General features: G+C 42.1%; 1 protein-coding gene across 1 annotated transcript in view; it reads left to right on the plus strand.

The window, feature by feature from the left end:
• LOC120024315 (otoferlin) overlaps nucleotides 1-27,264 on the plus strand; it is a 127,338-nt gene that overhangs the window by 77,504 nt on the left and 22,570 nt on the right. Inside the window, exons 6-12 of the mRNA XM_038968533.1 lie at nucleotides 18,361-18,431; nucleotides 18,583-18,715; nucleotides 18,898-18,952; nucleotides 24,889-25,020; nucleotides 26,294-26,356; nucleotides 26,730-26,814; nucleotides 26,948-27,107. Of these exons, the coding sequence (XP_038824461.1) occupies nucleotides 18,361-18,431; nucleotides 18,583-18,715; nucleotides 18,898-18,952; nucleotides 24,889-25,020; nucleotides 26,294-26,356; nucleotides 26,730-26,814; nucleotides 26,948-27,107 (699 nt within the window). The remainder of the gene's footprint in view (nucleotides 1-18,360; nucleotides 18,432-18,582; nucleotides 18,716-18,897; nucleotides 18,953-24,888; nucleotides 25,021-26,293; nucleotides 26,357-26,729; nucleotides 26,815-26,947; nucleotides 27,108-27,264) is intronic.

The raw sequence follows: 27,264 nt of genomic DNA on the forward strand, positions 1-27,264 counted from the left end.
AACTTTATTGTGCCAAGGATGCAAGTCCTACCATGCATGAGATTCCCACATTGTAGCCTGTACATTGAATATATTCACTGATCATGTACTCTTCCTTGGCAAATAAAGGTGCGGTTCAGGTATGAATCTTTGAGACATTATCTTTCAGTCATATCAAAATCCATTATTTGAATGATGCTGTGTCTGCATGTATGTATTACAATTATACACTTCAATAGTGTTTACCACTCCTAATCCTGGTACATCAATGATTACACATTGTAACTATGCAATAGACTAGAAACATTATTGATTTGTAATTCACATATACAGAAGAAAATATACTATGCAAATCTAACTCCCTTCATCTGCATTAATCTGAGGACACAGGATAGTATTTCAATGAGATACTTAATTTCAACCAGTGGAGAATGTGAAATGCTTTATTGAAAGAAGTTCATTATCCAGGTGTTATAAATGCATTATAATTATGATAATTGTAATATTATAAATATGTTCAATCTGTACTTCAATGCACATATGTTGTGCATTATAAAACGAGGAAGAAAGATGAGGTGGGGAGAGAGGTGTTGAAGACAGAAAGGGAAAGAGGTAAGAACAGCAGCAGACAGCATATGATTCATCAATTACAGTGCTACCCTAATATTCTCTCAGTTCATCACAATTGCGGTGTCTCCTAACCAGCCTTGGGTCCCCAGTTGGCCCCAAGGTTATCTTAAGAGCGGGTGAGGTGGCGATGACGGGACTGGCTTTCTCTCTCACATCAAAGCATACCTGCAGACGAGAGAGCATGATTTAGCCTTGTTTTTTTTTATTCTAACATGGTCAGTCATCTTAAATCAGGAGGTGAAATGCAAAACTGACCTTGGATCATTAACTCTGGGACTACTACATCTCTGTCTGTATTGTCTGCCAGTTCAGATGCGGGAGGGGTTCACCAAAACAGCTGATATAACCAGGAGGATTTAGGGAGAAGGGGGAGAGGGATGAAGTGAAGAAGAGAGACTGGTGTGTGTGGTCTCACCTTGTGTCCACACTAAGTGGCTACAGAGTACTTTATGATGAAAAACAGACACATGAGGACAAACAATAGAAGATAACGTCAATAGAAGAGACTGTATGTGACGCAGACACCTATCGGAGTGTACCTGAAACATTTAAATATAGAGGGCTATGTGTCTCACCACTTGGTTATGGCTAACCCCCAGGGAAATCATGACTTGGCAGCAACAGAGAGTCCAGTGAAAATGGCTGTGTTTATGTGGTGTAAATCTGAAAATTAGCTGCTGACATCTTAAGGGTTTTTTAATTAATGCATGTGAGACAGGTTCCATGTACAACAAGACAGGCAAAGATGGAGAAAAATAACACAGAACAGTTTAATTACCTCTGGTTGTAGACACTTTTGCCAGCAATAAAGCTTCCACGGCCTGTTCCTCGGACAGTGAACATCTGGCAATATCTACATGTTTGACCCCTTGGTCAGCTCGCTCTCTGAAAGTAAAGAAAACAGCTTATTTGTTATAGATATGAAAACAATAACTGAGATATGACCGTTCAATCTAATGCAGCAGATGTCATTTTTAGGATACGTCAATACAGCCCAGTGCTGCTTACCTGAGATGCCATCTTCGTAGGTGTCCGCTTTGACTTCCTTTGTGTCGGAAAAAAGTTGCTTTCAGAACAATTATTTTTGATTGAAAATAGAAAAAGGTTTTGCTCTCGACAAAAAGACACAAATGTACCTCCATAGCATATAACAATTTGCCTGTGAATAACCACACCTTCATACAAACGTGCTACTGTCTGCAGAATACGGTATAATGATATATTCAGAAAGTTTCCCTTGGATTTACCTGAGGGAAACATTCGTCTTTGTATCCCCTTTTGATATTCACCACAATACCACAGCACCTGGGTCTTTAGTGTGAGAGACTAAGGCATTATCCCTTTAGATGCCACAGTCATGAATTAATCAACACTGACACATATGCCATACTTAAATTATCTTTATTTGTGTGCGCTATTGAAATATCCATACTCCTCATTTACAAAGCGGAGGAAATCGAGGCAGGGATTGATGAGAAGGTTCATTTGATTAGGCTTTTGTTTACTTCATTCATTCATTTGGTTTGTTTTGTGTTGGGACGCAACCAAGCTCATTCTGTGCCAGTGTGAGGCCATCCTGCTTTCTGGACCTCCTTTGATCCTACCCACAATGCAACAGGTTGGCCGCGCATCAAACAGCATTGGGATGGTGTTGTGCTGTGAAGTCTTTTATCTCTATAGTTTTTATGTTTATAAGTGTACTGCAGCACCAAATGACAGTTGTAGAAAGTGAAATCAAATCAAATGTAATTTTTCACATGCGGCGAATACAACGGGTGTAGACGTAATCGTGAAATGCTTGTTTACGAGCCCTTCCCAACAACGTAGAGTTAAAAAATAATAATATATTTTTTAAATGTAACACAAGAGGAATAGATACATATATATATACATATATATATATACGCTGCTCAAAAAAATAAAGGGAACACTTAAACAACACAATGTAACTCCAAGTCAATCACACTTCTGTGAAATCAAACTGTCCACTTAGGAAGCAACACTGATTGACAATAAATTTCACATGCTGTTGTGCAAATGGAATAGACAACAGGTGGAAATTATAGGCAATTAGCAAGACACCCCCAATAAAGGAGTGGTTCTGCAGGTGGTGACCACAGACCACTTCTCAGTTCCTATGCTTCCTGGCTGATGTTTTGGTCACTTTTGAATGCTGGCAGTGCTTTAACTCTGGAGATTATAAAAGAACATGGCCAAGATGTTCAAATGTTCATAAATGACCAGCAGGGTCAAATAATAATAATCACAGTGGTTGTCGAGGGTGCAACAGGTCAGCACCTCAGGAGTAAATGTCAGTTGGCTTTCCTTAGCCAATCATTCAGAGTAGCTCTACCAATCCTGCTGTCTCTAGAGAGTTGAAAACAGCAGGTCTGGGACAGGTAGCACGTCCGGTGAACAGGTCAGGGTTCCATACCTGCAGGCAGAACAGTTGAAACTGGAGCAGCAGCATGGCCAGGTGGACTGGGGACAGGAAGGAGTCATCAGGCCAGCTAGTCCTGAGGCATGTTCCTAGGGCTCAGGTCCTCCGAGAGAGAGAGAGAGAGAGAGAGAGAGAGAGAGAGAGAGAGAGAGAGAGAGAGAGAGAGAGAGAGAGAGAGAGAGAGAGAGAGAAAGAAAGAACGAAAGAAAGAAAGAAAGAAAGAAAGAAAGAAAGAAAGAAAGAAAGAAAGAAAGAAAGAAAGAAAGAAAGAAAGAGGGCGAGAATTAGAGAGAGCATACTTAAATTCACACAGGACACCGAATAAGACAGGAGAAATACTCCAGATACAACAGACTGACCCTAGCCCCCTGACACATAAACTACTGCAGCATAAATATCGGAGGCTGAGACAGGAGGGGTCGGGAGACACTGTGGCCCCATCCGACGATACCCCCGGACAGGGCCAAACTGGCAGGATATAACCTCACCCACTTTGCCAAAGCACAGCCCTCACACCACTAGAGGGATATCTTCAACCACCAACTTACCATCCTGAGACAAGGCCGAGTATTGCCCACAAAGATCTCCGCCACGGCACCAACCCGGACAGGAATACCACGTCAGTGACTCAACCTACTCAAGTGACTCACCCCTCCTAGGGACGGCATGGAAGAGCACCAGTAAGCCAGTGACTCAGGCCCTGTAATAGGGTTAAAGGCAGAGAGTCCCAGTGGAGAGAGGGGAACTGGCCAGGCAGAGACAGCAAGGTCGCTTCGTTGCTCCAGTGCCTTTCTGTTCACCTTCACACTCCTGGGCCAGACTACACTCAATCATAGGACCTACTGAAGAGATGAGTCTTCAATAAAGACCTAAAGGTTGAGACCGAGTCTGCGTCCCTAACATGGGTAGGCAGACCATTCCAAAGAAATTGAGCTCTATAGGAGAAGGTGCTGCCTCCAGCTGTTTGCTTAGAAATTATAGGGACAGTAAGGAGGCCTGCGTCTTGTGACCGTAGCGACGTGTAGGTATGTACGGCAGGACCAAATCGGAAAGATAGATAAGAGCAAGCCCATGTAATGCTTTGTAGGTTAGCAGTAAAACCTTGAAATCAGCCCTTGCCTTAATGGGAAGCCAGTGTAGAGAGGCTAGCAATAATATAATATGATCAAGTTCAGGCTGAAGTGGCTAAACATTGTGGGGGGTGCTCCGAGTTCCAGTTAACCTTTAACGAGTCACCAACCCGGATCCGGGATCACCCCCCACTCCCCCCCCACTGAGTAGCATAGCTAGCATAGCGTCACAAGTAAATTGTAGCATCTAAATATCATTAAATCACAAGTCCAAGACACCAGATGAAAGATACAGATCTTGTGAATAAAGCCACCATTTCAGATTTTTAAAATGTTTTACAGGGAAGACACAATATGTAAATCTATTAGCTAACCACGTTAGCATAAGACACAATTTTTTTACTCCAACAGTTTTTTCCTGCGTCAGTAGCTATCACTAATTCGACTAAATAAAAATATATATAGCCACTAACCAAGAAACAACTTCATAAGATGACAGTCTGATAACATATTTATGGTATAGCATAGTTTTTTTTTGAAAAATGTGCATTTTTCAGGTATAAATCACAGTTCTACATTGCAGCTGCAATCTGAAATAGTGCTGACGCAGCCAGAACAATTACAGAGACCAACGTCATATAACTAATTACTTATCTTAAAACATTTCAGGAAAATACACAGCGTACAGATATTGAAAGCCCAACATCTGGTGAATCCAAACAATATTTCAGATTTATTAAATGTTTTATAGCGAAAACAAAATGTAGCGCTAAATTAGCATAGCCACGCCAGCCAGAACCAGCTGGGCGCCCCCGACCAGTTCACATGCACGACAGATATATGAAATAACATCGTAAATTGGGTCTTACTATTGCTGATCTTTCATCAGAATGTTGATCAAGGTGTCCTTAGTCCTGATGAGTCGTTCAATCCATTCATAATGGCAACTTTCCCTCTTCATTTAGCATATGTACTGGTCGACTGGCCAAAGTAAAAAAAGTCACAGAACGGAACACGGCAAAACTCCCGAAAAAATTCAAATAATCTGATTAAACTATATTGAAAAAACATACATTAAGATGATATGGTCACATGTATCAAACAAACTTCGAGACGGAGATAGTTTTCATCCGTAACGGCAGCAAAACAGTAGACAATCGCACCTCCAAATAGCGCGAATCAGAGAACCGGAAGTTGTCGGTCACGCCAAAGAAATAGGTCTTATTTCACGTCAGTACAAGGTAAACAAAAAATTTCTCCTCTGACGTCCTCTTGACACCCAGAGGAAGACGAATGAAGTGTGTTTCGGGTCATAGGTGGCGTGACCATATATAGGCAGAGCGTTGAAGCGAGCATACACATCTTGCATTCTTCTTCTTGGTCAGGGAAAGTGCTGTCAAATGACTTCTGTTTCACTCAGAGACAAAATTGAAACGGTTTTAGAAACTATAGATTGTTTTCTATCCAATGGTATTAATTATATGCATATAGTAAGAGCAATAATTGAATAAGAGGCAGTTTAATCTGTAGAGGAAATTATGCTAATGCGAAAACAGCACCCCCTATAGTGGCAAGAAGCTCCATAATTGAAACGCCATTTGAGAGGATAGCGATGGTAATAGTGGGCCCGCTACCCAAATCCGCCAGAGGACACCAATACATTCTGGTCATCCTAGATTATGCCACTCGCAACCCAGAAGGCATTCCCCTTCGGACGATGTCTTCCAAAAATACAGCCAAGGAATTAGTGCTCCTGTTCACCAGGGTAGGGATTCCAAAAGAGATCCTTACTGACCAGGAGACCCCCTTTATTATCCCGCCTTATGGCAGACCTTTGCAAGTTGTGGCAGGTGAAACAGTTGAGGACATCGGTTTACTATCCTCAGACGGCTGGGCTGGTTGAGCGATTCAACCGCACCCTGAAGTCAATGCTCAGGAAGGTAATCGATAAGGATGGGGAAAACTGGGATTTCATGTTGCCGTATCTGATGTTTGCCATTAGAGAGGTTCCCCAAGCCTCGGTTTTCACCCTTTGAGCTGGTATATGGGAGGCATCTCCAGGGAATCTTAGACATCGCACGGGAAACATGGGAGCACCAGTCCACCCCTTATACTAGTGTTACAGAGCACATCACGGCCATGCAAGACAGGAGAACCACAAGCACAAGAGCACCAGAGCACCAGCGGCACACTTATAAGCGGCAGGCTACCCTAGGGGAATTTCAACCGTGACATAATGTGCTGGTCCCCATGGCGGAGTGTAAACTGTTAGCCACATTGAAGGGACCTCATCAAATGCTGGAGAAAATAGGAGAAGTTAATTATCGGATCCGACAGCCAGGTCGTCGGTCCCCGGAACAGATATATCACGTAAACCTGTTAAAAGCATGGAGAGAGAGAGAGAGAGAGAAACACAAATTGTCATGTACCCCACACCCACTCAGGCGTGCAGCCGAAGTTCATGTTTCACCTACACTGTCCCCAGCACAAGTACAGGAAGTAAAGACCTTGATCCAGAAAAACAGAGAAGTATTTTCAGGGAGACCAGGGCGAACTGAGGTTTACAGCTCATGATATTGTTTCCCTACCTGGGAGAAAAGTGAGCATGAGGCCATATCAGGTACTTGAGGCTCGACCAGCGTACATTACGACCCTGGACCACACCTGCGGCCTGGGGCGGTCCAGGCCGTAGAAACAAACATTCAGGCACTGACCTGTTGGAAAGAACACTCTCTGGTGTGATTTTCTGTTGGTCTTTCACTTAATTTGTTTACAAACTCTCCTAACCTTGAAGAGAATTGTCACAATATGTACATGAAGGAGGTGTAAAGTGATAGATAATTCATAAGAATAAGAGTAAGAATAAAGAATGCAGTAGCTGTGTGTATATAGTGTGTATATATAGTATTGTGAGTGTGCATAGAGTCAGTGAAAGAAACTGTAGCATCAACGCAGATAGAATTAACTATTTAACAGTCTTATGGCTATTTAGCAGTCTGATGGCTTGGGTTTAAAAGCTGTCTTGGTCCGTGAACCAATGCCCCGGTACTGTTTGCCGGACGGTAGCAGAGTGTTTATGGCTTTGGTGTCTGAAGTCCTCTGACACCGCCTGATAGAGGTCCTGGATGGCAGGGAGCTCGGCACCAGTGATCTACTGGGATGTCCGCACCACCCTCTGCAGCGCTTTGCAATGATGCAGCTAGTCAAGATGCTCTCAATGGTGCAGCTGTAGAACTTTTTGAGGATCCGAGGGCCCATGCTAAATACGCTGTCATTCCCTCTTCATGACTGTGCAGGTGTGTGTGGACCATGTTAAGTGCTTAGTGATGTGGACACCAAGGAACTTGAAGCTCTCGACCCGCTCCACTACAGTCCTGTCGATGTGAATGGGGGCGTGCTCTCCCCTCTTTCTCCTGTAGTCCATGATCAGTTCCTTGGTCTTACAGACGTTGAGGGAGAGGTTGTTGTGCTGGCACCACACTGCCAAGTCTCTTACCTCCTCCTTGTAGGTTGTCTCAACGCCGTTGGTGATAAGGCCTACCACCGTCGTGTTGTCAGCAAACTTGATGATGGTGTTGGAGTTGAATGTGACAATGCAGTCGTGGGTGAACAGGGAGTAGAAGAGTGGACTAAGCACGCACCCCTGAGGGGAACCCGTGTTTAGTGACAGCGTGGGGAGGTGTTCTTGCCTACCCTCACCACCTGGGCACAGCCCGTCAGGAAGTCCAAGATCCAGTTGCAGAGGGAGTTCTCAGGGTCCCAAGCTTGATGATGAGCTTGGAAGGGAGAATGATGTTTTCAATGAACAGCATTCTCATATAGTTATTTCCCCTCTTGCCCAGGTGGGAGAGGGCAGTGTAAAGTGCATTTGAGATTGTGTCATCTGTGGATCTGTTAGGGCAGTATGCTAATTGGAGTGGGTCCAGGGTGTCTGGGATGATGGTGTTGATGTGTGTCATGACCATCCTTTCAAATCACTTCATAATTACAGATGTGAGTGCTACAAGGTGATAGTCATTTAGGCAGGTTACCTTGAAGTTCTTGGAAACAGGGACAATGGTCGTTAGCTTGAAACATGTTGGGATTACAGACTGGGACAGGGAGATATTGAAAATATTGGTGAAGACACTTGCCAGCTAGTCTGTGCATGCTCTGCGAATGTGCCCTGGTATTCCGAGTGTTAACCTGTTTAAAAGTTTTACTCACATCGGCCACGGAGATCGAGTCACACGGAACAACAGGCACCTTCATGCAGGACTGTTTTGTTTTCCTCGACACAAGCATAAAAATGATTTAGTTCGTTTGGGAGTTCTGCGTCACTGGGCATCTCACAGCTGTGTTACCCTTTGTAATCCGTTATCGTCTGCAAGCCCTTCCACATCTGACACACGTCGAAGCCGGTGTATTAGGAATCCACCTTCCCCCTATATTTCCTTTGCATATTTGATACCTTGTTGGAGGTCGTAGTGGACTTTCAGCACAGATATGTCCGTATAGTCACTTTTCACTTATTGATGAACCCTGTGATTAATGTGGTAAACTCCTCAATGCTATTGGATGAATCCCGGAACATGTCCCAGTCTGTACAAGCAAAACAGTTTTGTAGCCTCACATCTGCTTCATTGGACCACTTCCGTGTTGAGTGAGTGACTGGTACTTCCTGTTTGAGCTTGAGTTTATAAACAGGAAGCAGGAGGATACAGTCATGGTCTGATTTACCAAAAATAGGGTGAGGGGGGGCCTTGTATGCGTTTCTGTGGGTCTAGAGTTTTAGCGCCACTAATGGAGCAGGAGACGTGTCATAGAAGTGAGGTCGAATGATTTTAATTAAGTCTCCCTATGCTAAAGTCTCCTCCCACCAGAAACGCTGCCTCTGAGTGTATGGTTTCTTGTTTGTTTAGGGCCCCATACAGTTCACTGAGTGCAAAAGTGGTGTTGGCTTGTGGAAGGATGTAGACAGCCGTGATAATTACGGATGAGAACTCTCTTGGTAGATAAAAAGGTCTGCAACTCACCATGACGTATTTTATATCAGGTAAGCAGAAGCTCGAGATTTCCTTCACATTGGAAGCAGCACAACAGTTGATGTTTATGAAGAGGCGCACCCCTCCCCCTTTGGACTTGAAACCAGTTCTATGTGCATAGATTCAACCAGCCAAGTGTCTACAAGGTTTATAATATTGCAGCTCTTCAAGTCTCTCTGATAGGAGATCTCAAACAAATCTCATCCATCTTATTCTTGAGTGACTGGATATTTGCCAATAAAACAGAGGGGAGTGCTGATCGATTGAAATGTCACAACTGTCAAATCACACATAATGTCAAATCATAAGTTCACGTTCAAGTTTGACTTGTCACATGCACAAGTACAGTGAAATACTTAACGTGCAAGCCCTACCCAACAGGACAGTATTCAATATCAACAAAATAAAAAAGAAAGAAAAAGAAAGAAAGAAAAATACAGGAGAAATAAGACTTAAAGACATAAGAGAAGAATTTACAGTATACTGTCTAATCGGCCTTTTTGGATTATGATACAAGGTTGAGAGATGATATTGTGAAAACGAGTCATCCTAAAGACTTCACATATCATTAAGGATGTCAACATAGATATTTATTTTTTTGCTAAAGTTCCTTTTCTGTGGGTTAGCTTTGATTGGTTTATCCAAGGCATGTTACCTAGCTCTAGAGAGGGAGTTGTGTTTGAAACAACAGGCAGAAAGCAGCCTGAAGCCTGATGCAATACCAGACTTAAAAATGCAACAGCACTATTTCGGGCATGAGCAGAAAAACATTTTTAACGGGGATTCAGAGAAATCCTAGTGAAAGTTAGCCACTACTACTATTCAGCCTCTCGTCCCTCCTTCCTCAGTCAACTGCTATATTTTGCAACCTGATCTCATAGTCTGACTTCAGCATTTGCCGTAATTGGATGAACGCCGATTCTTGACCCGTTACTTCCACGTGGTTACAGGGTTAAAACAGAAACAACTCAAAGGGTTAAGTTTAGGTATTCGTTCCAAGTGGTTAAGGCTATGGTTCGGGGAAGGCTCTGAACCTCGTGAGTTTGAGTCCAGTGCTGTGCCACTGTTTTTTTGTGAGCACTGAGGAAAACGTCCTCGGGACCTTTTGAAACATCCGAAGTCAACCGCTTTTTCTTGTGACCAGCCTGATATTTTTACCTCCTCTACACACATCTCTCTTCTTCCTTCCTTCCTTCCTTTCTCTTTCTGTCATCGCTTGTTCTGTATTTGGAAGGCTGTTTTTCTTTCTGTCCTGTTTTCATCCAGTATAGGCTACATAGACTCAAAGGATTGTTCTCTGATGTTAAATATTGATAAAGCCTTTTACACTAATGAAGAAATAAATACCACACCAGCCCAGAATGCAACCTTATTACAAATACACAGAGGAACGAATACCACACCACAGCCCAGAATACAAGCTTTTTGCAATTACACAGAGGGAACAAATATAAGCAGTAGCTAAGAGGCCATATGCAAGAACACCTGCAGCCTTGTTTCATACAAAACAATGCCTAACCAGACAGAACAGCTAAGCTCTTGAGATATTGACCGTCATATTTCAAAAGGCTACATTTTTATAGAAGTCGGAGGGCAATGCTTGCGTCATCATTGTAATTGAAATAGAGATTTAGAACACCATTTCTGTGGATATTAATGTTAATAATAGGAGAGAACTTCATGAGAAAGCAGTGGAATGGGAAATCTTTTTTTTTAGACCGGAACACTCTGGTTGTCTGGTTCACCTGATCGTTGTCTGACCATCTGATCACGAGACACTCCTGAGAGAATACTGTGTGCGCGTGTGTGTGTGTGTGTGTGTGTGTGTGTGTGTGTGTGTGTGTGTGTGTGTGTGTGTGTGTGTGTGTGTGTGTGTGTGTGTGTGTGTGTGTGTGTGTGTGTGTGTGTGTGTGTGTGTGTGTGTGTGTGAGAGAGAGAGACTATTCAGCAGAGCCCCCAGAGCAGAACAGAGCTTTGTGGTGATACATTATTAATTACCTGCAGCTGAATTCTTTTTTTCTCCTCTTTTATTTATTTATATTCAATTTTGCAAGTTTTTGATTTTATTTTATACAGACCATTCTCCTCTCTCTCTTTCTCTCTCCGACCCTCTCTCTTTTTATCTATTTTTCACTCTCCCCCCACTTCCTACCCATCTCTTGTAACTCTGACTCTCATTCGCTGTTGTATTGATAAACTAAGATTAATGATTAATTTTCATTCTGATGCAGAGGGTTTGAACCCAAGACCATACGAGGTGATAGATACCAGGCTGTAGCTGCCAGGTACATTATAAAGACTTTTGGGAATTGTCCTGGTTTACTGATGTATTCTCTCCTCATATAGCTTCACACATAACTTGATTTGTAGTAACTTGATTTATTAATACTTGTATGTATTATATATGAACACACGTATGTGTGAAGTACATCAGAGTGTGTACTGTGCAGTATGTTACGCAAGTTGTGTGTCTGTCCTGCAGTGAGAAGCTGAATCCTATCAGGTACTGGTTTAATGCTGAAGTGGCATACCTATTACACACACACACGCATGTGGCGGCACACATGCACACACATAAGCATACGCACGCACGCATGCACACACACACACACACACACACACACACACTCACATCAAACATTAATCAAAGACAAACTGTACACATCTCTAATGGGACATACTGTAGAGCACTACAATATACTGTACATTCACTTGAGAAATATTTCGCTTATTTCTGAAACCACATTTCCATACAGTCAATATTGCTATTATTATTATGTTTTATAGATCCTCCAACCACAAGAGTCTGAACCTGATTGTAACAGTTGGGGAGACCGGGGTTGGTTGTCACACCTTTTATTAATGTGTATATTTCTCAGCACCAGTATATCTTATAAGACTATATTTAATATTAGGAGAAATACCAGTGTATTTGGTTGAAATGAGGACCCTTTTTGTCCTCATTACTTATTCCAACATGGAGTTATAAGCCATCAAGCACACTCTGTCCACTTGTAAGTGAAGCCTTTATTTGATTGAACAGTATCTCTATCCATCATAATAAAAAAAAGACGTAAAAATAAATTCATTGAATGTAACATTTGCTTTGACATTGTAGTATTTGTAGTATTTGCATACCAATGCTTAATGAAACAAACAACAGTAATGGATGAAAATGTCATATTTTGATGAAGGGAAAAAAGTAAAGCTGTAAACTTTTGTGCGAACAACATTTTTGGTAAATTGAAAAAAAGGAATACTTTTGTGTGTGTCTGTGTGTGTGTCTCTTGCGCATTACGTCAGGTGGCGTGCTGCCCCTCTGTATTTCTGTTGTAGTTGCGTACCATCTCAAACGCCTACAAATAAGTAAAAACTAAAATGTCAATAACCACTGAGCACGGACTAACGCCTAGCGTCTTTTGGACATCTTTGTTTTGTCGATTTTTGGTCTGGCCCTACCAAATCAGAACCAATCATAGAAAAAAAAAGTTCTCATAAGTTTAGACAGTACAGTAAAGTAGAGAAAAAGTAGAGTATAGCTCAGTACAGTACAATAGAGCACAGTAGGGTAATGAAAAGTAAAATGTAGGTCAGTACAGTACACTACAGTACAGTACAGTAGAGCACAGTATAATGTACTTTGTACCCTACTGTACTCCACTGAATTAAACTAAACTGTACTGTACATTGCTCTACTATACTGTACTCTGCTGAATTAAACTCTACTGTACTGTGCTGTGCTGTTCAAACTTGTGAAACATAGATGCCTTTTCAACATCCGGAAAATAAGTCTTCTAAACGTCTTTTCAACAGGGGGTTGGTTACATCAGCAGGGGGTTGGTTACATCAAGATTGATCAGTCATTGATGTTGGTCTGATGAGTTACTCCACAACCTGATTCAAGCATACAGTTTGTGTGGTTTTGATTGGTTTGATGTGATTTGATTGGTTTGATTTGCAGTGTTTTGATTAAAGATACATTTTTACTTGTTTTTTCTTCCATTTCAGTTTAAATGAAAAGGGCAAAAATACTGGGTACTTAGTGACATTGTTCTGATTGCACATAGCTTGTATTATTGCTCATAAAGACTTCATAGTGTGACATTTTTTATTTCAGGGATAACGTGACTTTTGTTCATTGAGTTGGAATTCCATCACATCGAGAGACAAAAACAGTGCAGAAATTGCCCCTCCAGCAGCATATTTGCTCAAATTTACCCTTTCTGAAGTTCAGTCAGTTTTTAATTTCCATTTAGCATCTCTCTGCTCTGCCTACTTACTGACCTTTCATACATTCTCAAACAGCCCTGTCTCTACTCTCTTTATTAAACTAGAGTCACCGATTAAACAACAGCAAAAAGGCAAAGCCTCTCAATCAGTTCTCTTCTCTTTCTCTTGCTCAGACACGGCTTCTCTCAAAAGATAGTGATGTTTGTTAACCACTCTTTTTGTCCCGATCTGCATTCACAATGTGCTTGCCACAGTAAAGGAAAAGAGAAGACTGGAAAAGAAAGAAAAGAGAAGTAGGTGTTTCTTTTATAATGTTGGTAACTTTATTCGAGTGTCTCTTTGTTATAGAGGTGTTGGAATGTATTAAGCCCTTTTGTCTGTGGGTTTTCATCCCTGGTGACAGCTCACTCTGTGGTGGAGCTTGTCTGCTCCAGTTCCATCGCCTCCATTTTGTTCCTGCTGACTGTAATAAGACGCTGGGATCCTCTATAGTCCTCTGACAGACAGACTCCAAACTTTCCTCTTTAATCCTCCCCGTTCATTCAACAGTAGTGTTCTGCTCTGACAGAGTGAGAGGCCAAATACTTCTACAACCACCACAGTGAGTGTGTATGTGTGTGTGTTAGGGGTTGGAAAAAAATGTTTTACATTTGTTTCGTTCTGAAGAGAACCATTCTTTTTTTTGTTCCGTTTGACTGTTTTGACCAGAAAAATAAAGTTATGAACTGGTTCGAACCTTTTTAAACCTCTGAAATGGGCTAGTAGTTTACATGCATTGGACAGACAAGTGTAGGCGTGAGATGCAACAGAAATGTTGCGGGTGAGGAGAGAGCCAGAGAGGGTGGAGGAGGAGGCTTGACTTGAAGCGCTGGCCATCTTTTTATGACATGCGTTACTTCAATTAGGCCCACAGAATTACACCTACGGAGGAGCGGCTTCTATGAAGGAACTTTGAATGTCTTTGAACTTCTGAGAGTTGGCTTAGCATTGGACCAGAGCTAACAAGCTTGTGTGTGCGGAGTGGCACCAGAATTCAAAGAAAAACACGTCTTAACTTTTTGTAGTTAATAAATCCAATGTGAAACATGATAACTATAGTATCCTTAACTAGCATTGAAAAAGTTAATCCGTTCTTCTCTAGTTAAAAAAATAAATACATCTCTCCCTAATTTCTTAATCACACTTGTAACGTCAGTAGGCTAGTCGCTTATGTTTTGGGAGGGGTAGGTAGCCTACACACACTGGCAAAGATTTTCAGCTGGCAGGCAGACACTGGAAGCAGTTGCTGAGTGAAAGAGTGAGGGCTTTGCATAGGAGCTTTGTTGCATTTTTTTGTGGGACTGGGAAAAAATGCTTGTAACATAAAATAACGTTATTAACCGGTCCCCATGCTTTTAAAATAAAGGTTCTGTTCCGGAACTGTATAGATCACTTTTGTTCCTGGTTCTGATTCTGTTTCTAAAAATGTTTTGTACTTTTCCAGTTTTCAGTTCCGTTCCCTGAACCGGTTCTAACCCCTGGTGTGTGCTTGCATGCCTGTGTGTGTCTTCGTTTCAGAGTGTACTGTATATGTGCTCCAATGGATCCCTTGCCATGCTTGTCTACACTCATATTATTTGGTCGTCAGTGCACCCCCTCCCTCTTCCCCAAGACCACAGCAGCTTGTGCACTGCTGTACTTTCGCCTTAGATTCATACTCTCACCTGCCTCTCCCTCCTCTGCCTCCCTGCATGCACACCTGTATTCCTCTTTCCTACCTACTTGGATTCTAGTGCACCTGTGAGCTAGGTTCCTGTTTAAGGAAGGAACTCCAAACATGGAATAGAGTGAATGAGGGACAGCTGAAACTTATTCTGTTGAGAGACAAGGAGGTAGCTAGTGTTGTCATCCTGAGCTGGGTTTGGACCCTTGGTATCTTTCGTATGGTATGTATGAACCACTTGCTTTTGCTTATTGATTAGTATGATCTGCGGAGCCCTTTCCTCCAGCCAAGGACCAAATGCGCCCTCTTTAGCCTAATGGGTGGAATGTTATTAATATTTTACATAATTTTGTAATTATTAAATATGTATATTAACGACAAAAATCCAGTGTTTCTATGTCAAACAGTTTTGTTATATTTCTGTTGTCTGTGATGTATATAAAGTGTAATTTTAGGATGCAAACTCTAAATTGAATACATTTCAATGCTATATCTGACATGCTACAAGTGTCTTCTTTTTTAAGCCCATAACCATGTGTGTGAGGTGTATAGATTTGTTTAAGACTACCAAGAATCACTCTGTGGGAGCCTGATTTAGCCCAATGTAGTAAAAGGTTAAATGTTTGTTAATCTGACTTAGGCTGTACAGATGTAGGATCTTAATTTGATCACTCTTTTGTTGCTGAGAATTTTCCTGCACAGCAGGAAATGCAAACTTGTAGTGTATTCAAGGTTTATACAGGCTTTCTAAAGTTTGTAATTTCCACTTTAAAATGTGAGATTTTCCCTAACAAAAAATGTATCAACCTCTACAAAAATGGTCCATTAATTATAATCCACATAATAATTCACGTTTTCTGTTGTTGCAGGATTATTTTTCTGCTGTAGCAAACTGGCTCAAATTAAGATCCTACATCTGTATTCAACACCTGATGGTGTTCAACACACTCTAGTGTTGTTTTGAGGTGTTATTGGTTTTGTGGAACAGTTTTACAAATGTTACAATCTAAAGTCCATTGCGTTGTGATTATGTCAATAATAATAGTATGGTAGGTGAACCAGCCTTGAGTGAACAATTGTTTTTGTAGTCTTACTGTATATTGCTTCTTTCTAAAGGATTTTCCCTTTCCAATTCATCCTCCCAAACCGGTCATGTTGAATATGATATATTTTCTTGAAAGAACACTCTTATCTCCTTCCTTTTATGGTTCTTATCGAAAGAGGGTTTGATAGATATCAGTGAATTAATGAAAGGAAGATGGAAAGCAGACATTGAACTCTGATCAACTGCTCCACTTTCGAAGGCTTGAGAAGACAAACAGAAAACCTCCCTTTCATCTTCTATCTGAAATGTATCTATTTCTGCAGCTAATTGGATGGTCACGCTCATAATTGTTCATTATTAAGGCCCCTCATTTGTCGGTCCAGGCCTTTGTTAGGGTGGTGATATGTGATCCTCTGTAATAACTGTGTGTCGTTATTGGACACCGCTGGGTTCTATAGTGATGGGGGTCGGGGGGTTGAAGAGACTGTCTTGTCCATGTGATGTTCATCTCTGCTAAATGTTTCTCTCCTGATGGTGCAATGAGTTATGTTGGTTTAGGGCAGGGTAGGCAACCCTCATCCTGGAGTGCCACAGGTACTTCATGTTTTTGATTGATCTGATCTGGAAGACCAGGTACACTATATATACAAAAGTATGTGGGCACCTCTTCAAACTTGTGGATTCGGCTATTTCAGCCACACCCATTGCTGGCCGGTGTATAAAATCGAGCACACAGCCATCGCCTTACTAAGGAGCTCAGTGACTTTCAACGTGGAACCGTCATAGGATGCCACCTTTCCAACAAGTCAGTTCATCACATTTCTGCCCTGCTAAAGCTGCCCCGGTCAACTGTAAGTGCTATTGTGGAAGTGGAAACGACTAGGAGTAACAACTGCACAGCCGAGACGTGGTAGGCCACACATGCTCACAGAACGTGGCCACCAAGCGCTGAAGCATGTGACGCGTAAAAATCGTCTGTCCTCGGTTGCAAAACTCACTACCGAGTTCCAAACTGCCTCTGGAAGCAACGTCACCACGTCAACACAAGTAATGTTCGTCGGGAGCTTCATGAAATGGGTTCCCATGGCCGAGCAGCCGCACACAAGCCTAAGATCACCATGCGTAATGCCAAGCGTATGCTGGAGTGGTGTAAAGCTCGCCGCCATTGGACTCTTGAGCAGTGGAAACACGTTCTCACACTTCACCATCTGGCAGTCCAACGGACGAATCTGGGTTTGATGGATGCCAGGAGAACACTATCTGCCCCAATGCATAGTGCCAACTGTAAAGTCTGATGGAGGAGGAATAATGGTCTGGGGCTGTTTTCATGGTTCATGCTAGGCCCCTTAGTTCCAGTGAAGGGAAATCTTAACGCTACAGCATACAATAACATTCTAGACGATTCTGTTCTTCCAATTTTGTGGCAACAGTTTGGGGAAGGCCCTTTCCTGTTTCAACATGACAATACCCCGTGCACAAAGCGAGGTCCATACAGAAATGGTTTGTGGAGATCGGTGTGGAAGAACTTGACTGACCTGCACAGAGCCCTGACCTCAGCCCCAATCGAACACCTTTGGGATGAACTGGAAGGCCTACTGCGTGATAAGCCTAATCGCCCAACATCAGTGCCCGACCTCGCTAATGCTCTTGTGGCTTAATGGAAGCAAGTCACTGCAGCAATGTTCCAACATCTAGTGGAAAGCCTACTCGGAAGAGTGGAGGCCGTTATAGCAGGAAAGGGGGGACCGACTCCATATCAATGCCCATGACTTTGGAATGAGATGTTCGATGAGCAGGTGTCCACATACTTTTGGTCATGTAGTGTATGTTGAATTTAGGCAATCACTGAACTGATCAATTAGCTTAGTTGGTCAAGTGTGGTGCCTAGTTGGAACAAAATCCTGCAGTAACTGTGGCACCCCAGGAACAGGGTTGCCTACCCCTGGTGTAGGTTTTAGTTAGCTACTGTAGTTTTTTATAGCAGCATGTACTGCTGAAGCACTCATACATTTCTTGTTCAATGAGGTCCTCCTCAGATAAATATAAAAGTCCCTACATGAGAGTTAACAAAGTCCTCTGAATGTCAGCATAATGAGAATAGTTCATGAATTTGGGGAAATTGACTTTGTCATTATCCCCAAAGAGGTAGGTCTTCCAAGATATTTGACCTGATTTCACTGTGTAGGATTTCAGTAGTTCCTTTGTTTATTTTACTTTCTCCTCTTCTCTTCCTCCCTCAGAGCGGGGAAGGGGGTATTCTCAGCCATGAAGCTCGGCAAGACCAAGAGCTCCAAGGATGACCACAAGAAAGGTAGGCTTTTATTAATCAGCTGCCCATCAAGACTTTGATAAATTGAATCAGGTGTGTTAGAGCAGAGATAGAGAGACCTGTAGCTCTCCAGGAAGAGGGTTGGCCTCCCCTGGCATATAGTAACATAGGTTATTGTGATGGCTCCCCCAAGATGAGCCAGCCATCTTGGACATGGAGGATCTGAACAGGAAGGCCATGCGTCTGGGAGGGGTGGGGGGTCTGGACCCAGACAGCATCTCCCTGGCCTCCGTCACTGCCGTCACCACCAATGTCTCCAACAAGAGGTCTGTGTACTTATTTATGTACTTACTTATTGTACATCTGTTACTGCAACGATCCATTCACCCTTTATAACACTCTTATTCATGTTTATAACCCATACTACAGTACTAGTTGAGTAAATTAGCAAACTGCAGGCTACACTTCATTAGGAAAAGCTCTGATTTGTGTGCCTTGACTCTCTCAGATCAAAGCCTGATATCAAGATGGAGCCTAGTTCTGGGAGGCCTGTGGATTACCAGGTGAGATGAGGGAAAGAATCCAACCCAATCCCCCCCCCAAAATATCTAAAAAGAACTAAAACATGTTTTATTGTCACATACACCAGATAGGTGCAGTGAAATGTGTTGTTTTACAGGATTAGCCATAGTAGTACGGCACCTCTCGAGCAAATTAAGTGCCTTGCTCAAGGGCACATTGACAGATTTTTCAGCTCATGTATTTGATCCAGCGACCTTTCGGTTACTGTCCCAACACTCTAACCGCTAGGCTACTTGCCACTCAAAAAATGTGTTGTTTTGCAGGTTCAGCCGTAGTAATAGGCTCGCCCAAAAAGCTTTTTTTAAATCTGTTAAGTTCCAAAATTAGGAAATGTATTTAAATCATGGTATGTTCTGATTCATTTCTAGGCAATAACAAACATATTGTTAAATTAATATGGTACAATGTCATTGTTTGTACAGGTGGCTGTCCCAAACCTGACTCCTAAACTTAATGTTTGAAAATAAAGCAATTCATGATTATTTTTTATCTAACACTATTATTTCAATAGAACACCCTTCTTTGTCTACACCCATTCAGCATTGTTCACACCCTCTTAAGCCTTAGCCCCACCCATCTCTTTAAGGCTTGATTACAACCGCTCTGCACTAACTTGCCAGCTACTTCCAGAGATCTAAGAGAGAGAGAGAGAACAGCTCACTGAACATTACTCGCCCTATCGCGTTCAGAGCGCACACTGGACGCTCTGGCCAATAAGTAGAGTTGTTCGGAAAGTTCTGGCCTAACAACTACAGTCAAGCACCCAAGCTAACTGGCTAACATTGGCTAGCTACTTCCAGACAGATAATGAGAGAACACCCCACTCTGACCATTTTACTCGCCCTAGCAGAGCTGGTTAGGCTTTTTTCATGTTATCCAGAGCATTGGTGACTGTAGCTGTGCTGCTGGCAACAATTTAATTATGCTTTGTTGCCAACGTTTACTGACACCGGACATATTCAACGGGTGTTGAGTGTTCAAAAATGCATCAGTTATTCTGCGCTCTGGCACACTAAGACTAGAGTATTTTGTTAAGAAATGTAGCTAGATAGCTAGCTAGGTAAACAATGAATCCCAACGCATGACGCAACGTTAGTTAAAACAACACAGCTAACACAATCACTTCAAACTGACACTGAAAAGACTACAAACTAGCTGCACTTCGTTTCATTTAACCTTTCTTCAATTGACATTTCATTGTATATATCCATAGAAATTATGTCAGCTGATTCATGATTTCGACTGGCTGAGAAACGCTCCCTGCCTGCCTGTCTTGTCCCGACTCCCGAACACATTCATTACTATGGGACAGCTGGAAATCTAATTTAAATATTGAAACAATGTTGCAAATGTTGGAGAGACAGACAGCAAGGTTTATACAAATCTCCGCTGTTGAAAACAAAATGATAGTCTAAAAGAAATGTGAGATAAAGTCTAGATGCTTTTTATAGTGGAGATCAAGTTTATAAATTGCTTGGCTGGGCTGATGAGATTGCGCAGTCTCAGTCTGGATTGCGCAGTCAAATGGAACAGAGTAAATAGGCATTTTAATGTTATAGATTTAGCCGGTGGTAACCTGTGGAATAGACACCGGCTGGAATGCGGTTTTAACCTATCTGCATTCATGATTAGACCCACCCATTGTATAATGTACTGTACTGTGCTCTACTGTACTGTACCCTACTCTACTGTACTCTACTGTGCGGTACTGTACTCGAGTTTACTCTACTTGAGTTTCTTACAATTGAAGAAAGGGCCCATGGACCAATGTCCTGGTATAAATCTTGGTCTTTGCTAATGATCCCAATACTACTTACATGGTTTGAGTCACTTTGGTCAACTCTGAGTTCAACTCGGGATAACCGGTACCACGAAAGTGGCTCACCTTTTAGCCAGGTACATTTATATGGCAATGAATCATTCAGAACTAACCTGCAGGCTAACTCAGGGCTAACTGAGTGTCTGAGCAACTAGTTGAGGACCAATAAAATCATATTCCCCCCCTCTCACAAAGATTGCACCATCATCGCCTTAATTTGGGGAAGATGACTGATGTCTTGGAAATTCTAAAGAGAGACTGTAGATTCTTCAAACAACAACCTTTATTGTAAGATTAGCAAAAAATGGAGCAATCAACAATCACTCATAGTTCAGAGTTAAATGCCCAACGAACAGAGTTGGCTCTCGGCTTTTATAGAAAGTCCAACCTCTTCGTCTATGTGGCAGTTTGCAGATGTGTGCAAACAGGGGGGAGGAACATGGTTTATGAAAGGCTTTTAGCTTGTCTGTGCAGATTAAGATAACTGACCATTGTTTGTTTCTTCCTGCAAGTTTCCACAAAGAGGAGTTCCAGCAGATAGTACAAACGGGATGTCACATACTGCAGTCACACCCGGCTCTTATCTGTACGCCCAGACTTATGACTAAGTCACACAAGACAAGCCTGCATCAGCAAAAAAAAAAACACTAGCATATAGCAATGGACAATTCTCTAAGTAAAAACAGTATAGTATATCTAATTTTGTCATTTTTCGTGACATTTCCTCCCTTTTGAGACTAAGTCTCAACCTAATGGAAAGTTACTTACAAGCATTTTCATCAAACAAGCATTAAAAACAAAGAGAGTCACACACTCCATATATATTACCTCCCAGTATTTTATTGGGTAAAAAAACGCCAATGTTTCGGCATCACTGTGCCTTCAAATTACTGGGTGGTTTTATATATGGAGTGTGCGACTTTCTTTGTTTTATAGCTTACAGTTTATTCCCTGCTAATCAGCACCTCTACACTAAATAATTTCCCCTTGTTGTGCGCCAGCTGATGCTTTTCATCAAACAAGCATTAACATGATTAGGAAAGTGGGATAAGGAAAGACTTCCTTACACTTAGTACATTACAATTGTAAATTACCTCTGTCATTGAGTTTCAAACCTTCACATAGTGCAGTTCATTCTCAGAAGAGGACAGGAACATATGAATCAAACATCAGTACACGCTTCATCACCACACACAAGGCAATCACTTCATTTATACCCTGACCCTGGGTATAGTCACCTATCATTTGTAGTCACCTATCATTTGGTCACCTATCATTTGGCGCATAGTCACCTATCATTTGGCGCACTCTGCAGGAGATGTGATGCTACTACTACAGGGAACTTAGCCTCCGGTTACAAATACATTTGCACATAAATCATTCCAATAATTATTTATTTTATGTACAATAATAGTGAAGACATCAAAACTATGAAAAAACACATACTAAATCTTGTAGTAACCAAAAAGATTTTATCAAATCAAAATATATTTTATATTTGAGATTCTTCAAAGTAGCCACCCTTTGCCTTGATGACAGCTTTGCACACTCTTGGTATTCTCTCAACCAGCTTCATGAGGTAGTCATCTGGAATGCATGTCAATTAACAGGTGTGCCTTGTTAAAAGTTAATTTGTGGAATTTCTTTCCTTCTTAACGCGTTTGAGCCAATCAGTTGTGTTGTGACAAGGTAGGGGTGGCAAACAGAAGAGAGCCCTATTTGGTAAAAGACCAAGTCCTTATTATGGCAAGAACAGCTCAAATAAGCAAAGAGAAACGACAGTCCATCATTACTTTAAGACATGAAGGTCAGTCAATCTGGAAAATTTCAAGAACTTGAAAGTTTCAAGTGCAGTCGCAAAAACCATCAAGTGCTATGATGAAACTGTCTCTCACGAGGACGGCCACAGTAAAGGAAGACCCATAGTTACCTCTGCTGCAGAGGATAAGTTCATTAGAGTTACCAGCCTCAGAAATTGCAGCCCAAATATATATCACAGAGTTCAAGTAACAGACACATCTCAACATCAACTGTTCAGAGGAGACTGAGTGAATCAGGCCTTCATGGTTTAATTGCTGCAAATAAACCACTACTAAAGGACACCAATAATAATAAGAGACTTGCTTGGGCCAAGAAACACGAGCAATGGACATTAGACCGGTGGAAATGTGTCCTTTGGTTGCAACCGCCATGCCTTTGTGAGAGTAGGTGAGTGGATGATCTCTGCGTGTGTGATTCCCACCGTGAAGCATGGAGGAGGAGGTGTGATGGTGTGGAGGTGCTTTGCCTGTGACACTGTCAGGAATTTATTTTGAATTCAAGGCACATTTAACCAGCATGGCAACCACAGCATTCTGCAGTGATACGCCATCCCATCTGGTTTGCGCTTAGTCCCACTATCTTTTGTTTTTCAACAGAACAATGACCCAACACATCTCCAGGCTGTGTAAGGGCAACTTAACCAAGAAGGATAGTGATGGAGTGCTGCATCAGATGACCTGGCCTCCACAATCACCCGACCTCAACCCAATTCAGATGGTTTGGGATGAGTTGGACCGTAGAGTGAAGGAAAAGCAGCCAACAAGTGATCAGCGTATGTGGGAACTCCTTCAAGACTGTTGGAAAAGCATTCCAGGTGAAGCTGGTTGAGAGAATGCCAAGAGTGCGCAAAGCTGTCATCAAGGCAAAGGGTGGCTACTTTTTTGGTTACTACATGATTCCATATGTGTTCTTTTGTAATGTGGATGTCTTCACTGTTATTCTACAATGTAGAAAATAGTCAAAATTAACAAAAACCCTTGAATGAGTACGTGTGTCCAAACGTTTGACTGGTACTGTACATAGTTATAAACATACTTAAACATGCTCATGTCAATTGTACTGTATTATCCAGAAGGCCATATGTATTGATGCACTTTAACATTAGAAATATGATAACATGGTAAATCAAAACCCCTTCTATCACCGTCCCCATCATAGCTATACAACCCAAATTTAGAATGACAGTCCTTAGTGCTTCACTTTGAGTCTATCACGCAAATTCAAGACCCTCAACTTAGTGGTTTGTTAATGACAAATCGGTATCTCAATGCATTTCAATCTAAATTACAATAAGCTTCCTAGTGTGTAGACCTCCAAAATCAACATGATACCCCAAATAAACAGTTTAGGGCAACCCTAAATCAATTTACAGGCACAGTTGTCCACCCCCTTCCATCTTGGCAATCTTCTTCTGGCATTTCTTCCCGTTCTGCTTCAGATAGTGTTTCAGTTCGTCAGTTCGTTTCAAAGTGGATGGCCCTTGAGGATGTCTCCGCCACTGTCCTTTACAGTCCATTATGCCTTGTCCATTTCCCCACCAGTACACCAGCAGCATGAGAAACGTTTGGACAGGATCTCTCTCCATGCTCACTCCACGTGGACTTATATCGCATTCCTGAGAGAAAAGACATGAGAGAAAAGGCAGTTAAATAGCTTCGACTGGATGCTGTGTACAGGTTGTCGGCTTGGACTCAGGTCTCACAGCAGAATTGGTGAAGGGTAAGGTCATAGTGTACACATTTTTTGCCGGAAGAGAGAAGAGAAGGAAGGATGGAGGAATGAGGGGTAGTATAGAGGAAAGAAAAAAAAGCTTCAGTAAGGATACAATTAGAGGATAGTGTGAAGGCTGGGTGGGATGAACAGAATCTAACAGCTCATTAACGTAGCCTAACTGCAAACTGCATAAACTCTGAGTCTCCCCTGCTAACAACAGCAAACTGACCTAGATACAGTAATGTACCCGTCTCTGTGACCAGAAACCACAACATCGCACACCGACTGAGATGTTCACAGCAGGGATAATTAACCCCGAGGGACAGAAATCGCCTCTGTATTCTAAACCTCCAGTCTGAGTTGTCGTCTTGTTTGTTTCACGCCGCACCCTTTTATTATGGTACTTTCATTCACATTTGGGTGGAATGTTTTGGAATTAAATGATTCCCTCCATGCTTATTCCCTCCTGATTCCGATAATCCTCCAGCTGGATTTCCGGAACACCTGGGTTTTACAGAAAATGTTCTGTTACTTTGCAACCCTAATGCTAATATGTCCCATTAGATTAGCATCACAGTCGTTGAGGCCAGGCAGCTGGTTGGCCTTAACATGGACCCTGTGGTCTGTGTGGAGATTGGGGACGACAAGAAGTACACCTCCATGAAGGAGTCCACTAACTGTCCCTACTACAATGAGGTAAGTGCATCTCTCTCTCTTTCTCTCTCTCTCTCTCCCGCTCTCCCTTCCTCCCCTCCCCTCCCCTCTCTCTTCTACATTGTGTGTAATTGAGTTGAAAAAGTGAGAAGAGCAGCCAGTCTCAGTTCAGAGGCTCCAGCACCAGCCTGGCTGTGTTCAGATCAAAGCCTCTGCTCTGGGCTCAACAGGAATCCTTTCTGCCTTGAGCTATGCACATTGCACTCTTATTTCACGAGAGGGAGGCTGAGCAAAACGTCAAAGCATTATTCAGTTGGTGTCCTGATCCCGCTAGACATTAGTCTGTAATAATTCCCCTTGTATTCAATTCAATTTACGATATATTATGTCGTATTGTTTTGGCAATATCGCAATATTATTTTTACGCTAGTTTTTTCCTTCATGGCCTGTTCTCCATCTTCTTTCTAAATAGGGAATGTATTTTCAGCACTTTTATTTCCGTGGCTGATCAAAACTCATTTTCTCATGGCTCTCTCTTGTCCCTCTGCACCAGGCATATGGTGAGCAATATTTATGGATCATCGAATCGCATTTGAAATCCCTGTATCGAACCGCACTACATATAGAATCGTGAGAATCGTGAGAATGGCAATACGTATCATATCGGCACATAAGTATCCACATACTGTCCACAATGTCTATACACCACATATACAGTATATATATTTATACTCCGGACTCCAACGCTGCTCATACTAATATTTCTTAATTCCATTCTTATATTTTTAGATTTGTGTGTATTGTTAGATAGTACTGCACTGTTGGAGCTTGGAAAACTAACATTTCACTACACCCACAATTCAAAATTCAAAATACACTCACATCTGAGATATCTTTTTTGCAGGTGCATGGTAACAGTTGAATAAGATGACAAAAAAGAAGAAACGAAGGCCCTGAGGCCGATACGTGAAAGCTTATTAAAGAGCAGCGATACTAGCAAGAGCAGTGTGCGGGTTTCTTTTTTTCTCTCACTGCACCCGCAATAACACCTGCTAAATATGTGTACGCGACCAATACAATTTGATTTGCTTTTATAATATCGTATCGTGAGGTCCCTGGCAATTCCCAGCCCTGTCAAGCATGTAGAAACGTGTTGTGTGGCATGATCAATGAATCCTTCAGGGGTTGATTAATTCAATTCAACCTTTGAATCTACTGAACTCAATGGAATGATCATACAATACATTAGTAAATTGACAGAAAGGAAGGCTACTGTATCTGTCACATCACATCATGCCTTCTCTTCTCCCCACAGTATTTTGTCTTTGACTTCCACGTCCCACCAGATGTCATGTTTGACAAGATCCTGAAGCTCTCAGTAAGTGACTCTTCTACACACACACACACAGACGTTCAATCGTTCTCTTGATAGTAACAGCCTTTGAGCATGAAATCAACATTTTATCCTTCTCCCACACACTCTTAATCCTACTCCACTGCTCTGTACTGCTTCCAAAACATCCGTTCAGGCTCTGTAGCCCATATGTATGTCCAATGTAGCCCATATGTTTGCAGTACATAATTTTTTTCTCTCTCTCTCTCTCTCTCTCTCTCTCTCTCTCTCTCTCTCTCTCTCTCTCTCTCTCTCTCTCTCTCTCTCTCTCTCTCTCTCTCTCTCTCTCTCTCTCTCTCTCTCTCTCTCTCTCTCTCTCTCTCTCTCTCTCTCTCTCTCTCTCTCTCTCTCTCTCCAGGTGATCCACTCTAAGAACCTGCTGCGGAGTGGCACCTTAGTTGGCACTTTCAAGCTGGATGTTGGCACAGTCTACTCCCAGCCTGGTAAGTGGTAAGGTCCTGAGACTGGCACATGGGTGATGTTGATGGTTGCCATGGTCATATTTAGAATTATTTTGAATTCCTGTAAGTTGTTGACAGAATGATTGACTTTTGGATTGATACTTGTCTGTCACAGAGCACCAATTCTACCGCAAGTGGGCCACACTGTCTGACCCTGATGACATCACAGCCGGCTGCAAAGGTTACATCAAGTGTGACATCGCCGTGGTGGGGAAGGGGGACAACATCAAGTCTTCCCACAAGGCTAACGAGACGGATGAAGACGACATAGAAGGGTAAGAGAACGTTTTATTCGGGCAATAGAATGTTGTAGAAGGGTTATACAATGCTCCAGTGGTCAGAAATGTTGTAGAATGCTAATACAATGTTGTAGAGTGGTCAGAGAATGTTGTGGAATGGCAATACAATGTGCAGGGGGGGTCAGGGGTTAAA

Source organism: Salvelinus namaycush, chromosome 29 (genome assembly GCF_016432855.1).
Source record: "Salvelinus namaycush isolate Seneca chromosome 29, SaNama_1.0, whole genome shotgun sequence".
Classification (NCBI taxonomy): domain Eukaryota; kingdom Metazoa; phylum Chordata; class Actinopteri; order Salmoniformes; family Salmonidae; genus Salvelinus; species Salvelinus namaycush.